The 17,485-nt window shown below is 29.5% G+C and overlaps 1 protein-coding gene across 4 annotated transcripts in view; it reads left to right on the top strand.

Annotated features, from left to right (window-relative positions):
• LOC129984583 (adenylate cyclase type 2-like) overlaps nt 1-17,485 on the top strand; it is a 150,767-nt gene that overhangs the window by 83,939 nt on the left and 49,343 nt on the right. For all 4 annotated transcript variants that reach the window (XM_056094502.1, XM_056094499.1, XM_056094501.1 and 1 more), the window contains exons 3-4: nt 9,725-9,865; nt 14,764-15,120. In XM_056094502.1, coding sequence (XP_055950477.1) covers nt 9,725-9,865; nt 14,764-15,120 — 498 coding nt within the window. The remainder of the gene's footprint in view (nt 1-9,724; nt 9,866-14,763; nt 15,121-17,485) is intronic.

The following is a 17,485-nucleotide window of genomic DNA, read 5'->3' as shown; positions in this document are numbered from 1 at the left end:
TTACTTCCTAATTAGATGACACATCCTATATTGGACATTTATTATTTTGATTCATATAATAATAATATAAGGAAGCCCGGTGGTGTAGTGGTTACGTTTCGCGTTTCCAACGCACAGGTCCGAGGTTCGGTCTTCGGGCTTGGCAAGGTCGACTCAGCCTTTCATCGCTTCAGTGGGTCGATAAACTGAGGGCCAAGCATGCTTGTGAACTAAACACTGGAGGTTCCCCGTTAGGCTGACCACCTAACCGGGGCATATGCCTTGCACCCCAGGGCCCTAGGTCAAGAAGGCAGATATGGGCACTGTAGTCCTTGCCCCGCATGGGCTGTCGTACCACTGCGTTTAGTTTAGTATAATAATATAAGGAACATTTGAGATATTGAAGTCACATAATTGCAGATTTAAAACTAAAATTTCTCTAAAACGATACACATGTCAGATACGTCAGTGTGTGCGAAGGGGTTAACATCTAAATACACATTTTTAAAAGCTACGAATATCACGACCTTTTCCTTACTCTGAAGAAGGAATTGAATTTTCGATTTAAATTAACACGGAACTTTTGGCTTGTGTCAAGTGTGAATGAGATCACATCCAATTGCTTGTGTATTCTTCTATCAAAACGAAAAAAAGTTTGTGGAACAACAAAACGATCAATTTATTCACTTAATCGTCAAAATCGTTTAATTTCTATCTTAAATACGTGATCAAAAATTACTGAACGACAATTCAATCGGTTACCACTAAATGAAGATTTGTTTACATATTTTCTTTACAAACCACAGTCAAAAAGAATACTCAAGAATAACGACGCATCCAGAGAAAGAAAAAAATAATATTATTGTTTCATGTTATCACGTTTTCATCTTTTGAAACACCGACAATTGTGGCAACAGTCAAAAAGCGTCATTTTTTTAAAAATCGTCTGATTGTTTAAGGATATTTATGGCTGGGAGAACATTCTTAGAAAAGTGTTTTATTATCCTCGGTTCATTGGTTTCACTCTTTAGTGTGATGCTTTAAAGATATTACGTCAGATAACGTTTGCGGTTTATGAAAGATTTTAAATTATGCTATTATCATCCGTCATCTACTTTCTTTTATTTCTATTCTGTTTTCACTCTTGATTAATTTCGGTTTGATTTAACAATTCAAATCATCCTGTACTAATTCGCACAATAAATAGGCCTAGCTTAACATAAATAATTAAATGGTCCAGTTTTACCTGTAAGTAAATAACTCGTATTGAAAAGATTAGATTTAATTTCCTAAAAGTGATTCTTCTTTTCCTTTTTTTCCCTGTACTAAAATTTAAATATCCTAGATTGAATGGTAACGTTGTGATTCTTGTCTAGGAAAATCGTCAGTAATTCAAACCAGTGGGAGTTGTTTCCTTAAAACTTTCTCGTATTCTCTTTAATAAACTTGTCATGCCAAAGAAAATCTTGCATGGCATTGGCGTACAATAGTTACGAAATATTAACTTTTGGCGGGAATGTAGCATTTCTACTGAATCTATTCATCCTTGGCGAGTAGTTTTTTGTGACTTATCTCTGAAATAATATCCGAAAATTAAATTTGAGCTTTAGACGCGTTTTTCTCAATCGATTATAATAAAGATTTGGCATAAAACTGCATTTGTAGTCACAAAATCCCATACCAAATTTGATATATTTTAAGCCAATGCATTTTTGAATCATCGCATTTACATGTTTTTGAAAGTACAAACCGACGGACAATCAACCTGTCGTTGGATTTGGCTCAAAATTTGATAGTTGTCTACAGTATAAATGTTAAATTTATGTACCGACTCTTATGTATCTAGATATTTTCCTTTTGTAGTTATCGCGTTAAATTTACTCGAACAGCCAGACAGATAATACTCAAAATTTGATAGAAATCTGCAGATTTTTTATAAAGACCGTATACCAAATTTCACCCGTCTAGCTCAAAGCGTTTTTGAGTTACCTTTGTCACAGACAAACGGACATTTTCCAAAAATGTGTTTTTCGAACTGAGGGAGATCTAAAACGTGTAGATTCGTCAAAATCTCGAGTTCGAATTGTTCGACGATAACTATACTTTCTCCATACTCCATGAACTGATACTGAATTAATCCTCCAATTGCTTATACCGCAATTTCCGCGAGTTGGCAATTAGTATGTTTTCTACTGCATGTGGTGTGGTGTTATGTGTTTCTTTTTCTATTGCAATTTTTTATTATATCACACTAAATTCGGGTAGTATACAGTAAAAATTCACTTTGTTTGAAAAGTGTTTGAACTTATTTGCAAATGTCGCATCTAAAGAGTGATTTTAAAAAATGCCATAGTCTGATGGTTAAAAGTTCTGGATTATTCCCTTTCATACTTATTAGCAGATGATTCATACCAAAAAAAAGGGAGATAAACTCAGTTTAAATTTTTGACATATTAATTTCTGAAGAATTTTCTCTAGAATTTTTTTTTTTTTAAATATACCAAAAGGTATATATAAAATTAGTTCATATTAATATATGACCATTGGAGATGAATCAAACTAAAGTAAAAATAGCTTTTTTTTAATTTCTGTATTCAGCTATTTTATTGTCTTTCTTTCTTTTTCCATCCAAGAAGCGTCCCCTAACATTTCACCTTTACTGAAGTTCTGGAAATCTGGTCGCTTTAGTTTAACGCGTCTAAAGAAATAGAAGTTCAGTTATCCCCCCCCCCCTGGAATTTCAGTCTGTTGAGTTATGGTAAATAAAAATATAAAAATGCAAAATAAATAAATAAATAAATTTTGATTAACTGTAAGAAATTTATTTTTAATTTTAATTGAAACGATTTCTGTATATTGTAAAATTCTAGAACGTAGAACTAGAACAAATAAATTAATGTTCTGAAATAAAGATGAAAAAAAATCAAAAGCCTGGCCAATCCGAGATGTTTGAACTAATTACTCTTGATTTTAATGATAATGTTGACGTTTATATTACAAATTTTGTTTTTCAGTTTAATCGATTGCTATTTTTGTAAGAATGACGAAATTGTCAAATATCCTGTTGTCATTCTTTCTCAGTAATTGAATGTCTCCGCTCGATACACCAGCTTTAATAAACAATTTAAACATTTTTGCGATTCTTTTAATTCAGTGAACTGTAATTCGAATTTCAAAGAGATGTCACGAGCGGATATATAACGAAAATTAATAATATTCAAAAAATAATACTCATTATATTCTATACTTAGTAAAATGTGGTGTAATGAATTTTATGGAATTGAAAAGAATATATTAATTCATGAAAATTTAATATCGAATATATTCTGCAATTGTTTACCTATTTACAAAGATAAAATATAGGAACAATCAAGGACATAGCTTATCGCATTTTTTATAGATCAATTATAGGCTGTTTATTTTGTAATGGAACCGATTGTCACGGTCTAAACGAAATAACTAATGATTATGTTCGACCAAAATTTAGTCAAGAACAAAGGGGGGAAAAAAGAAAACAAAAAAAGTGACTTCGAGGCAACATCGACCTTGATTTCTTTTTTTCTTTTTTTTTTACAATAAAGAAAAAAGAATTTTATACACTAGTATTACAAATTATATTGCTCCTTTTCGTTGCACTTGAATTCTCATTTTATTCATAGAATTTACTTCTTAACCCCTTAACTGTTTTATTTTCTTTACTATCTAATAAGATGACATATTCTGTTTAAGGAATATTTTCTTATTTTGATTCGAATGGAAATCCATTGAATACTTGACTTATTTATGTATTCGAAGCAATTTTAATATTGAATTATAATCTTTATGAATGGTTTATTTTTTGCTTACAACTATCAAAATTCGATAAATCGATGCACGTATGGCACTCGGGCAAAATAGTTAGGCGGTTAAATTCCACTGGCGAATATTTAAGAATTTTCTTGGCTTAATATCAAGTACTTTACAATATCATCTGTACGTAATTCAATGATACAAGAGACAAATTCGATAAGTAGAACCGCAGTATTAAAAACAAGTATTATATCTGCAAAAGTACAAATGATTACCTAAGTTAACAAGTTACAGCAATCTATGCTTAGTCTTGTTAGAATAATTTGAAGGCTCTTATGTATTTAAATCATAAAAAGAAGAAACTAGCTTCAAAAACGATGCAACCCCTTCCCCAACTATGACTATCGCATATTTAAAGAAGTATATTATATTGAAGTATTTTAAAAGAAATTTAAAGAAATGCTGCCTAAAAATATTTAAAAAATCCCTTCCTTTAAAGCATTGTAAAGAAGTAAAAAAGTAGCTAGTCTTTTAAATCAAACAGCTGTGGCATTATTCTTAGCTTTTAACTTTAAATAAAATCGAGTAAATTTCGAAGAAAATATGGTAGACTAAATAAAATACATTATTTTTAAAGCAATCTTTTTCTATACCCCTATCCGCCTTCATAAGAATCTAATTTTTCAACGATGAAATGCATATGTTTTATATTTATATCAGCCAGAATTGAATTTTTCAATATATTGATAAAAATATGAATTCAAAACTTTAAAAAGTCAATTTTCTGTTTTAGTACTTAAGTTTCAAAAAACTCGTTTTTCTGAGTTATTTTTCGAAATGAAATGTTGAACTCATTGGTTAGAACTTGAACTCAAGGTACATATTATTTTCTGGCAGATTGTTATCCTTTTAATTACGTAACGTGCAAGATATAACAAGCGAATCGCGGCGATTTCAATTAAGGTATCGACTTTTCAAGGCCAAAAGATTTTTTCCGAATGTAAATGACCATTACAGTAATGTTGACTGAAAACTCATTAAATAGCAGTAGTTAAAAATCAATTCAGTTCGTACATTATTTTACAAGTTCAGTATCTGCCAGTTCAAAATAAATCTATAAATGTGCCTTAAAATTGTCACATTTTGTGCAAATGTGCTAAACTTAATCTGTGTTTAATTTTATAAATAAAACATAATAAGAAATTCATTAAATCGTATCTTTTTAGTTTTAACACTTAGCTTTTGTATTGTGAATGCTTTCAAATGTAGCTGACTCATGTTCTTACTTGACTAGAATCAGATAACATCTAATTTTTTTAAAAAAAAAGCAAGTCATTAAAAGCGTTTCAATATCCTCCTGCAGTTTCAAAAAAAAGTAAGTAACATTGCATCGCCTTATATCATCCGAATTAATTGAATTGAGATAAGGCGTTAAAAAATCGTCAGTCTTAAACCGCGAAATTTGTTAAATATAGATTCAGCTTCATAAAAGGAGGTGGATTTGATTATTTTGTCTGTATTTTTATTGACAAAAAACACATAATTTTAGAAACCTAGATAGACTCCTTCATCTTTGAAATTGTGGATTAAAATACAGAGTATCCGAGAAGTCTTGGATACATCGCGAAAGTACTTAAAATTATAAAAATAGAAAGTACAGGAAGAAAATGCCTTTATTAATTTTCAAAAAAAATAACTGAAGTTAATAAATCTCAATGTGAAATCTCTTAATTGTGCTAGTATCTAAATGAGACTGGATTTTACGTCATTCGGATGCATGCAGCTGCAAATTTGATCATTAAATAGCAGCTGCGCAGCTTTTCACAAAGTGATATAAGGCTTCTTGTACATACAGTTTTTAATATAATCCCAATGAGAAAATCTAATGGTGTTAAATCAGTAGACCGTATGACATGATTACTATTTAATTCTTCTCATGATATCATCGTCAGTTCACACCTAACGCCATCTGTCGGATTGGGAAATAAGAATGTTGCAAAATAAAACTTTAGAACCCTTTTCATTTATACATGGCATAGTTATTTTTCTTACATTATTTTTCTTACAAAATTTTTAGGTACCTTGCATAAAACTTTTGTTTTAAAAAGAATTTACAGTATATTTAATCATTCGTTCATGATGGATTATTTCTTGTTATATCAAAATCATGCCGAGCATAAATTGTATACTCAACGTAATCAAAATAGCGTGATAATAAAACCAGTGCTGTATGAAAAATGTTCGTGTTTTTAAAGTCGTTTTTGTTAAAACAGTGTTTTGGGGGAGCTTCCCAATTTTCGCACCACCTTATGGGGTTATTCTTTCCTCGCCTTTTTCATAAATTTATCCGATATAATGCGTTTTGAGTTTAACTTTGTAGTATGTGAAGTAATTCGCATATTCTGTCTATCTTTTAATGGATTTAGTCTAAAATTTTGGATAAATCTACGATTTGTTACAAAAGGGTATACTAAATTTCATATATCTAGTTTGAAATGTTTTTCAGTTATATAAGAAAGTGTACATTGTCTGTCCGTAAATATTTGAATAATCTACCTGTAGATGAATGTAACCGAAAATTGAATTGCGTATCTATAACCTAAATATAAAACGCATGTACTAGAATACACATATTTATCTTGCTGCATAATCGTTTTCACGTGCTTACAAATATATTGATTTACAATCACCTCGTAGAAGGATTTAGTCCAAAATTTAATACAGATCTAAATTTAATATTAAACAATGTGACGAATTTCTTTTGCGTAACTTATTGTTATCGCGTTTTCGTGCGCTCTGTCGTATAGACATAGTCCAGAGAAAAAAGTTGGTTCCAAAGTTCGATATTAAAATTCACATACCAAATTTCATCAGCATGCCTCATTGTGTTTTTTAGGGGTTTTCAGACACAATTCCAATTTTTTTGTGTGTTGGTTCAAGTAGATCCAATATGCGAGTCCTTATCTCAATATCGAACTTTCTTGAATTTTACAGCATTTTCTCTATATATTCCATGTATAAGAGAGTAAAAATGAATTTGAAGTCAAATCGCCAAATATTCAGCAGAGAAAGTCGATAACATCCGGATATCCAGAAATAGAAAATGTTTCGGGGAAAATGTGCTTTCCTTCGATAAAATGTTTACTTGAAACGCAAGCATTATCCACCCCTTTTGCAGTCCCATCTGCTTTTCAAGGCAAATTCCTCTGCAGCTAAGGATGTTCCTACCATTTTCCATACGCACATGGATTAGGTGCGAATGACAGGTGGTTCTTCATTATAATCACCTTTGACAATCTTTGGTTGTCAAAGCTCATCTGACATTTATCGCTGTCTCTTGAATTTGCGATGACCTTCAAGCCATTGTACTCACTGGAAAAATATTAAGGTGCGTAGAACTTTTCAGATTTCTGTGCAATGGCAGCCGTCAATCATGGACTATTGTTTGCTTTTGATAATTATCATGTATTACACGGGTTTTGTAAGCAAATTGTATATCTTGTAGCAGGATGTTTCCCAAACTTTGGTGATAGGGACTCGTGACTTTTTTTTTATCTGTGTTTCATGAGATGTTCACAACATAAATATTTACATATTCCACAATTTTTACTTAAGGCTTCCGTTTTGGAGTCTTCAAGGCCATCTAAATGACATATGCTGATTTCTCTGGTAGAAGAAAAGTGAATTTTAAATATTTAAACGAGAAAAATATTCAGACACGTGAATTTCAACAACAAAATAATTTGTGAGCAAAAAAAAAAAAGTTTTCTTTTTAATTGAAAATAAAGAATCAAAATTTTATTAAAAAGTCGATTTAAAAAGCAAAAAATAATATTTACAACAAGAATTTGAAAATGAATAGTTTGATCAACTATAGAATTTTCTATCCTCTCCGCTCGTATATAAACTTTACCCCCCTTCCGTTCATTCTACAATTAGTTACCCCTTTTTTACACGAATTTATCACTTGTGCAAGTTGTGTCAAACAAACATATATTTAAAATGGATGGCAACTATTGTACTACTCCACCAGACTCAATCACTAATCTAATTTTGCCAGTTTTTATTTCATATAATATAGTTATATTAAAAACAGTCTCTTATCCCGTCCCCCATTCCATTTTCAAAGAATCTCATAAATCACTATTCCACAGTATCTTCCTTGATAATATAAAGCCCCCCCCCCCCCCCCTGGCTATAGCCACTGTATAAATTTCGTCCTTTTTTTTTATTCAACTAATACAAATTTCGTTGAGCCTTCCGTTTTCAAAAGATATCGCAATACAAAATTTTGAGCTGCGCCCCTCGAGACTGGGTTGATTTCGGTATTTTACTTCACCAATTTCCAAACATAGTTTACCAGTCAGTAGCTTTATATTTATTGTGGAAATATATTTTTAATTGTAGTTTCTTTTATTGTGATAATATGTAATACATCATTGTTAGTTCACATGGCTTAAATTTAAACTATTAATGTAATGGACAAACACCTGGTCGACGAAGGTGACTATTTCTTTTTAAATTATTAAGGGTCAAGTAACTCGTCTAGCCATGAAGATGTATTGTGCAAAAAGGAGTATCTCTTGGAGATTTTATTTGATCTTGGAGAATTGCCTTATTTCGAAACATGCATTCTTTTATATTCATACATTGATATTGCAAATTCAGGTGTACACGAGACATTTATTGGCAGGCCGTTCCGGTTAGCTAAAAATATTTGACATTTCTAAAAATTCATTTCGTATAATGCAGAAAAAAAACTGGGAATTAAAGTAGGGAGAAGCAATTTTTTTTCACGGGAGTATAAATTAACTCCATTATTCAAACGGCTTTAGTTTCAAAGGGTCTTACAGTTACTTTTCAAGAACACTAGAGAAGATATCCATACAAAATCATCAGCAATAAATAGTCGCGGAGAGTTCCATAATATTATGAATGTTTATTTTTATGAAACCACCAGTTTCCTTTCGTGACCAGATGGTTCGCTGAAGTTATTGATTATATTTCATTTCAATTAAATCGTATTAATATAATTTAATGCGCATCAATCCATCAATTTTTCAGACATTAAAACCGTGTTATTTTAATTATCTTTAATATGTTTATTGTGTAAATGAACTTTTGTAATGAAGACTAGTGCCATGACATCACATCGCTATTAAAAACATGAATGTACTCTCATCTCTCTTAAATTATGCGTTATTGTAATTTCACTTTTTTTTATTCGTCGTGTACACTACACGGATATTAAACAAAATTCTTAGTTATTTTTTTCAATGGAAGAAAATCACGTTTCTAAATATTGATGAAAGAATGAAAACGATTGAAATTACAGAGAAATAAATTATTGTAATCTAATGTCGAAAATTAGACAGAAAAAAAAGATTTTTAAAAATTGTCAAAAATTAGGGAAAAAAAATGGCATGAATATTAAATTAGTATCATAGTAAAGATAATTTTTTTAATATTAAGATGACATAAAAAGCACTTAATTCGCTGTAATGATTTCGGATTTTATGCTGGAAAAAACACCAACATTTCTCTATTAAAATTAAATAAAAATTGTAATTATTTTTTAATTAAAATTATAATTAAAAATGTAAAAAATGTTCCCAAGAACACATTCTCCCCTTCCAAAGTACATAGGACAAATTTTGGTAATTCTAAGTCTAATAATCTTGCCTGCACAGCACCAACACACACATTCATCTTTATTATTAGTAAAGATTAGAGTTTGTGATTAACTGTTCAAATATTTTAATGTTAAATGTTCTGATTAAACTGTTCTAATTTTTAACAGTATATGTAAATAAGTAAAACTTTATTTTTAATGTAATGTTACTCTATTTATAACATATAAACTAATTCAATGTTAATTAAAAAATTTTAAAAAAAAACATGACGCATATGGAATTGATATGTATCTAAAATTATTTTTTCTATTCATATATTTCAGGAGCAGTTCTGCATAAAGAATGCGGAGTCTCTATTCGAAAAATATCAGTCAAGACTGCAGCATGCGATGCTGATTTTAGCATTATTTGCAAATGTTGTGTCGGGAACATTAGCAATTGTAATACTTTGCTGCTTATCTAATGTAAGTATTTAGTTTTTTTTATATATATATATTTTTTCAAATATCTTGTAAATAAATAATATTTATTAAAACAAAAGTTTGTATTCGTAGAAAATAAAGAATCGGCTGCGTTTTCACAGAAATAACTAAATAAAAGCTGACAAGAAAATAGAATTTGATAGTTAGAATTCTTGAATAAATGCCAAATCATTCATATTGGAGAAAGTTCCACTGCAATTCTGCCATCTTCCCAAAATTTAATATATATTATTCTATAGTAATTTGGCAATAAGGATTTTAAAGATAAAGATACAACTCAACTCAACAATTTAATTTTGAATGCAATGTTTTAATTAGTTTTGTGCTTATATGAACATAATAAAGTTTATTATTACCTTTGAGAATATTTTATCAATATAAAAGTGATGGTTATGAAATATATTATACAAAGAAATTTGATTTCGGAAAAGTAATAATGATATAAAATGTTGTGTAACTAAAAATTATTTTTATTCTGAATTCTGGTAAAATTTTAATATATATTTGCATTATTTTGCCATAAAAGTTCATAATATTTTAGCTTGTAATTGTTAAATCAGATTTACCCATATGTGCTGTTCTTGAAAGAATAATATGAACACAGAGGTAACTTTTTGTAGCTAAAATAATATATTGTAATGAATGCAAACGTTTTCAAAGATTTTTTTAATATTTAGGCAAAAAGAACGTTAAAAAATTCAAAAAAACAAGTTTGTTAATAAAAAACACAAATTTTTACTGCTCTTTGTTGTTGTTTTTAAACATTTTTTATGAAGAAATTAAGAGTGCTCGAAAATTTTAACGAAATCCAATAAACGTTATTGAAAATAGTGTATTAATTATTGGGAATAACTGAAATTAAAATCCGTGAAAATAAATAATTAAAATATTTTATTTCACTGATAATTCATTTATTCTGGAAAAAAACGATAGTTTTGTTTAAAATATCAGTGTTGTATATAATTTGAGAAATCAGGATATTGTTACAGTTTAAGGAATTTAAGACGATTATATATCAATAGTACGATAATTTAAAATTATATTAAGTACCATAAATAGAAACAAAAAAACAATTTTATAGTGTCTCTTGTTTACATTGAGCGAAATCTCGCAAAATATTTGCGTTAAATATTCTTTTCAATATCGTGAAAATAGTTTAAATGTATACATACAAAATGCTTGTTTAGAATAATTTTTACATATATTTGAACAATGTTTAGAATTTTTTTTAAATTTATAACCAGAGCAGATTTATTTGGAATATGGCATTATTCCAAAATTCGATATTTATCTAAATGCATTAATTTACAAATCGTATCAATAGTTTATGACAAAGTTAAAATGATCAAAAAAAAAGAAAGAAAGAAAGCAGTTATCATGCCTTGAATGTATACTCAGTTAACTGATAACTTTGTTTGATATTAAAATTGACTTTTACTAAAGAAACTTCACATGAGAGAATCTGGCCTTCTAGCATATAACAACTTACTAAATGTTGTGACATAATTGTAAAAATTTTATTTTACAGTTTACTTTATTATAATTTACTGTATGTTGAAAATTCTTTGATTTTTATGTCCTTTTCATGGGAAATGTTATTATTTTTAGCACAGTGCTAGATCAATTTCTCGCTTTTTAGATTCATACTAGTTACAACAAAAGCGTGCAAAAATGTACATTAAATGCCGTTACAAAGGCTGTCTTCTTTAAATAATATACATAATTCATAGATATGTTGTCTACCAGCTCGTGTTACACCAGTGGATTCGGCAGACGATTTCAAGGATATAGAAAAGTAAATTATGGCAGGTGTCTCTTGTGTGGAAATGTTCTAGTCATTGAAAAAAAGTTACATAAAACACATGCAATAGCGGAAAGTGATAAAGACACATAAATTGTATCCGGCACTCTATGTTGTATGGAACACCTGTTAAATTCTTCTTGGATATAATAACAAAAAAAATTATAAAAGATTTCCCTCAATTAATATATAGTTAAACAATTGGACATTAAGTAAGAAATAGTACATAAAAAATTCAAGTGAAGAAACTAAATTTTAAAATTATTCTCTTGCATTGTAATATAACCTTGAAATTCCTTTTTTAAAAGCTTGCACGTGACTTAGATAATTTGCAGCAAGACTGCCATTTCGAGCTTTTTTTTTTTTTTTTTTGTTCAGCTTTTGTACAATACTGTTTCTGGAAATAGTGGTGTTAAGAAATGTTTGAGGTGTTTAAAAGTATCCTTTTTTAACTCATTAAAATTTCTTGATTGTATTTGCTGAATGCCCATTTACAGATTTTTCAAATGATGTTTGGAAGTTCCCCTATTTTCTTGAATTGTATGGACTGCCTATTCAGAATTACGTATGTGCATCCGTCTTGGCTCAGTACAAACACTTCAAAATAAATAAACCTGGAATTCTTTCGCATTTGCATGTGTTTTTCCCTGATCGAAATTATTCGAATGATATAGAACATCTTCGAATTACAAAAAGGTTACATATTCTTAAGTTTCTTTGACTGAATATTAAGATGAAAATTTTTAAATACACATAAGTCGTAACTATTTACAAAATTTTAGAATTTCAGAGTTTTATAGTTGAAGAGTCTTGGAAAATATTTGTGATAGATTAAAAAAAAGACAGCATCTTTATCTTCAGATCTATTATTCTTAATGCGTACGAATATGATCGATTCTCTTCATTCCAAGAATAAAAGAATTTTCTTCATTCCAAGAATAAAAGAATTTTCTTCATTCCAAGAATAAAAGAATTTTCTTCATTCCAATAATGTTCTTTTATGTGGAAAAGTGCTTTTTTGCTTTTTTTAACCACTGAAACCTTATCCCCCCCCCTTCTGCTTCACCTTAAAAAAATTAATTTATAAATTTATTCATTTTGTAAACGTTTAACAATTCAATGTATATAAATAATCTTGAAGCAAATTTTTAATTAAAACAGATATAAAACCATCTTTTCGATAACCATCATGAATAGGAATCAAAAGCCTAATTTTTATGCCATTATCCTATTTGCAAATTCATAATATCTAGTTTTAATTGAGTCGGTATTTATTATACAAAAGACAAAAGTGAAGTATAAAAATCTCTATCCAGTGTTACGCATAAAAAAAGCTGTTAAATTGATTTGCATTTAAACAAAATTAGAAGGTATTATGGTTTTATTACTAGAAATTAGGCCTTTTTTCAGCTTTTTAAAGCGCGAACAACTTAAAGTATGCAGTTTTACTTCTTTTTTATTTGTTTGTTAAAAATATCTTGACTTATTGCAGAAACTTTTCAATGATACAAAAGATCCATGAGCATATATTAAATCATCTGACACACGTTCATATTTGAAAATTTTTCTATCTTGATTTCATTACTCAATGATTTAGTGCAAATTCTTAGCTGTCCAAGAATTGTGTTGGTTTTCGATATCATTGAAGATAACTTGTAAAGAAAATTACCTATGCCGTATTGCAATTAAATTAACATATTAGCAGTAATGTGAATATTAAAGTGAATTATATATACAAAATAAAAAGAATACGGATGAGGAACTGTTAGAAAGAACAGATTGATTTATGGAATCTAATGAGCTTTTTTAACTATTCAAATTTTCCATACATTATCATTCTGAATATTAATAGTGTCTTCATAGAGATGTTCTCAAATAAAATCTTCTCATGTTCATCGTTCTCGGAGCCAAACCTTCCACGCGTTTACGTATGCGTCAGGATAGGTTTATTTAATCGAAATAGGACTGAAAGGAAACATGAAACATTTGACAAAAAGGTGAACTAATTATTCGCTTACTTAGGAGACGTAAAAGCTGCGGATAACTTGTAATATTAGGAAAAAGATACTAATTCACAATAAAATACTTTGGATACATTTTTGTTTACTGTAAGTGGTCAAAACATTTCATTGCGATGAATAAATAAAAAATTTCTGTTCTTTAAATAGTTCAATTTTTTTTTTTTTTTTTTGAAAATTATATCAACTTTTATGTTAAAATGCATCTTTCTTATTTGTTATTGAATTTTTTGATAACGTTTTGAAATTAACAATAGATAATTTCGGTCACTGTTAATGATATTATACAAAATATTCTTTGCGCCACTCTTCAAAACTTTCCTGCCACTTAAACTAACCATATAAATAATCAACACGTAATTTTGAATAAAAATAAATTGGTACTGTCAGAAGCGACAAAATAATCACATACAGATAGAAAAAAAAGTACAGAACGAAAAAGTATCTAATAGTGCGGTAATCAAGATCAAAGAATGGCGGAGCATTCTGAAAATGCCTCTTCCTTTTTGTGTCTCATCCCTTAGCGAGGTAGAATCGTAGAAAAGTGGTTGTCTTGAGATACTAAAAAGAACAGCACGTGTGTTTAATAACAGCAAATGTTTCATAGTCAATACAGCAATTAATTTATCAATATTTAAGGACTTTCTACATTCTTTTAAAATAATATCGAAATAATTAATCTTATTTTTTCTAAAGTAAATTTTAAAGATGAGTCTGTTTCGCAAATCAGGAAATTCTTCGGAGGAACTAAATTATTATAATTCTCCCTCTTCTCCATTCATACGAGTATAATACGCATTTACATAATTTAGATGGAATATTGTGATGGAAATATATATTTGTGTTCAAAGATGTTATACGATATCTTCACGATGTTATTCGATATTTTGAAAGCCTTCCAATATCGTAAAGATCGTTACAATGTTGTTGAGTTTAATGTGCTCATAGAATATTACCTGGCATTAAATATCGTTCTTTGATTCACTCAATGTTGTAAAATTCAAATCAAACAAAAATTATGGAATGCAATTATTTTGATCTTGTGTTTCATTTTCTTCCAGAGTTCCGTGGAATCTATAAAAGTTCCTCTTGCCATCAGGGCTGCAGCCACTCTCATCAATTTCACACTCTTCATCATCAGTTGCAAGGAAAAATGGTTCTTCAGTTCTCACTCGCGTATCATCGTCTCATTCTTCGTACTCATCTTGACCGTTGCGGCAGAGACCACTAGCAGCGTGCAGAGGGTAGCCAATGGCTATCCGGCGGGTCCACGCTTCTCTGCCTATTCTCTACTTATATCTACCATATTCTTACCTTTCCCCAAGTGGTACCAGGTTGGACTGGCATCGGTGCTGGTAACGACATTTGAGTTGATTATCAGTGGACTGAGCTATAAATTGGAGGGAAACTTAAGATGGGTATATACATTTCTTTAATCACTGCAGATCTATTGCAATTTAACTTTGTATTAAAAATAATGTTTGCCATTTTCTTACCATTACCCAAGTGATACAGGTTGGACTGGTAACGACATTAGAGTTGATTATCAGTGGATTGCAAATCTGTCGCATCGCACTTTGTACTTCCAATTCATTTATGTTTCAATGATGAATTTTTCATACCATCATTTCAAAAAGGATTGTTTTGTGTTTATAAATAAACCTTGTACTTCTGTGAACAGTTTTAAGATATCCGACTAGGTTAAAAACCCGAGTTTGGATGAAAATTCGCATTTTTTTTTTTTTTTTTTTTTTTTCAGTTTTCAAACATAGGCACGTTTCCGGTTCCGATAATAGCTTTATTTTGTGTCTATGTCAATAAGAAGCCAAGTCATAGCAAACTATTAACAGATAAGTTATGCTTATTTATAAGCAATCAAAAATTTAAAATGCATTTACTGAAGAACGAGTTTTTTCATAATTCTACTGTACTTGTATCGTCATATCACAAACAATAATCAAGATATCTTAAAGAAATTTACAATTATTTCTCATTATGGTATGAAGAATGTAATGAACTATGGATTTGATGCTGAAGGCTCTAGAAGTGGATTTATAATTGTTTAACGTAAATATTGAAATACTCGAAAATTTCTTAAATTATTTAATATATTACACACAAAAATTTTATTTTTTAATATAATTCTTAGATAATAGTTGTTACACTCTAAGATATATTACACATATAAAATTACAAAGATAAATAAGAAAAACTGTAAATTTTTTTTTCTCTAGAACAATTCTAGTTTTTGTAAATGAGTGCTAAAATTTGCATCAAAATACTTTTTTCCACAAACGTTACATATCTATTCAAATAATTTCCCTTTTATTCATCGTTTCTTTTTCCCTTATATTAATAAAGATACATCATATAAATATTAAAAAAAAATTGAAAAAGTCCCCTCCGTACCTAGTCGGATACCTTATATAAAATGTACTGCCCTTGAGAAAAAAAATCGAGCTTTACAACTGCTCATAATTGATTAAAATCGTCTTTCAGGGTTTATAAAATTATTTTTAAAAATTTTCATCCCTATCACTTGCTGCGTTGAGTTTTGACTCCAGGCAAAATATGTATAATGTATCTTTAATATATATTGTATGATAAATTTATATTTTCTTTTGGGATCTATTATAAATTCGATACACAATCTCGCACAAAATCTGATTGGCATGTAGACTGGTGCATATTAAATCTGTCATCAGATTTGAAATTCTTCTTTAATATAGTACTAGAATTCAGAAAGTGCAGTGCATGTCCAAGTGTAATCATATCATTTGAAGATTTAGAGCCGGAGTCCTCCCTTAGGGGTAGCGCGTCTTCCCCGTGATCTGGGCTCCCCGGGTTCGAGTCCCGGTTTGGGCATGGTTGTTGTTCTTCTTTTGTGTTCTATCTGTGAGATGTGTGAATGTGCCCTCCTTTAAAAAGGGGTTGTGCAAGCGAATGTGACGCATGAAAGTAGCTAAGTCATACTCTTGGCCTAGTTGGCGCTACTGAAAAAACAAGAGACGTTCATTCGGCTTAAATCGCTGACAGATAACAGTCAGCTGACTTATAAAGTGCCATAAGTCACAACACAACAACAGAAGATTCAGAAGTATTCACGTAGTTCATCCGAAAACAACCTTTGTATTGTTTCAAAATAGGCTTCAAGTTTTACTTCTTTAAGTATGCTAGGCCGACTTGTGGAATTTTAAAAAATTCAGACATGTATCTGAAAAACTCCATGGTTCACCTTTCTTATAACGAAATGGAAAAGTTTTATTGCAAGTATTTAAGGTGTATGTACACACTTAAAACTTCGAAAATCGTTTAAAATATCGAATTTTTTTAATTGCTTAATAATGTTCTCTGATTCTTTAGCTTTCAAACGATACCAAGATGTTGCCAATATTCCAAATATTTCTCGAGTTATAATTATTTTTTTTGAGGTGCTTTCATTGAAAACTCTAGTTACGGTTTTATTTAAAACTCATTTTCTGAAGAATGATATTTTTCCACTATGTTGCTTCATTCAAACAATCATAACTCAACAAAAAATGAACCAAATACAGTTATTTATATATCAAAATAATCTGTATGAAATGGCGGATGTTTTGTGCCTCAATCAAAGTTATATTGATAGAAATAAATTTTTAATAGCTGTTTAAATGTTAAAATGACAGAAAAAATATCGCTTTTTCTATTCATCGTTGATGAAATAATTGTAAAAAAAAACTATGAATTTTTATAACTTGATTGAGGCAGACAACATGAAGACTCATATTAGGCATCATTTCCAAC

The sequence above is a fragment of the Argiope bruennichi genome, chromosome 9 (assembly GCF_947563725.1).
Source record: "Argiope bruennichi chromosome 9, qqArgBrue1.1, whole genome shotgun sequence".
In the NCBI taxonomy this organism is placed as follows: domain Eukaryota; kingdom Metazoa; phylum Arthropoda; class Arachnida; order Araneae; family Araneidae; genus Argiope; species Argiope bruennichi.
Note: the sequence above shows the minus strand (reverse complement) of the source record. Positions and strands in the feature narration are given on the sequence as shown.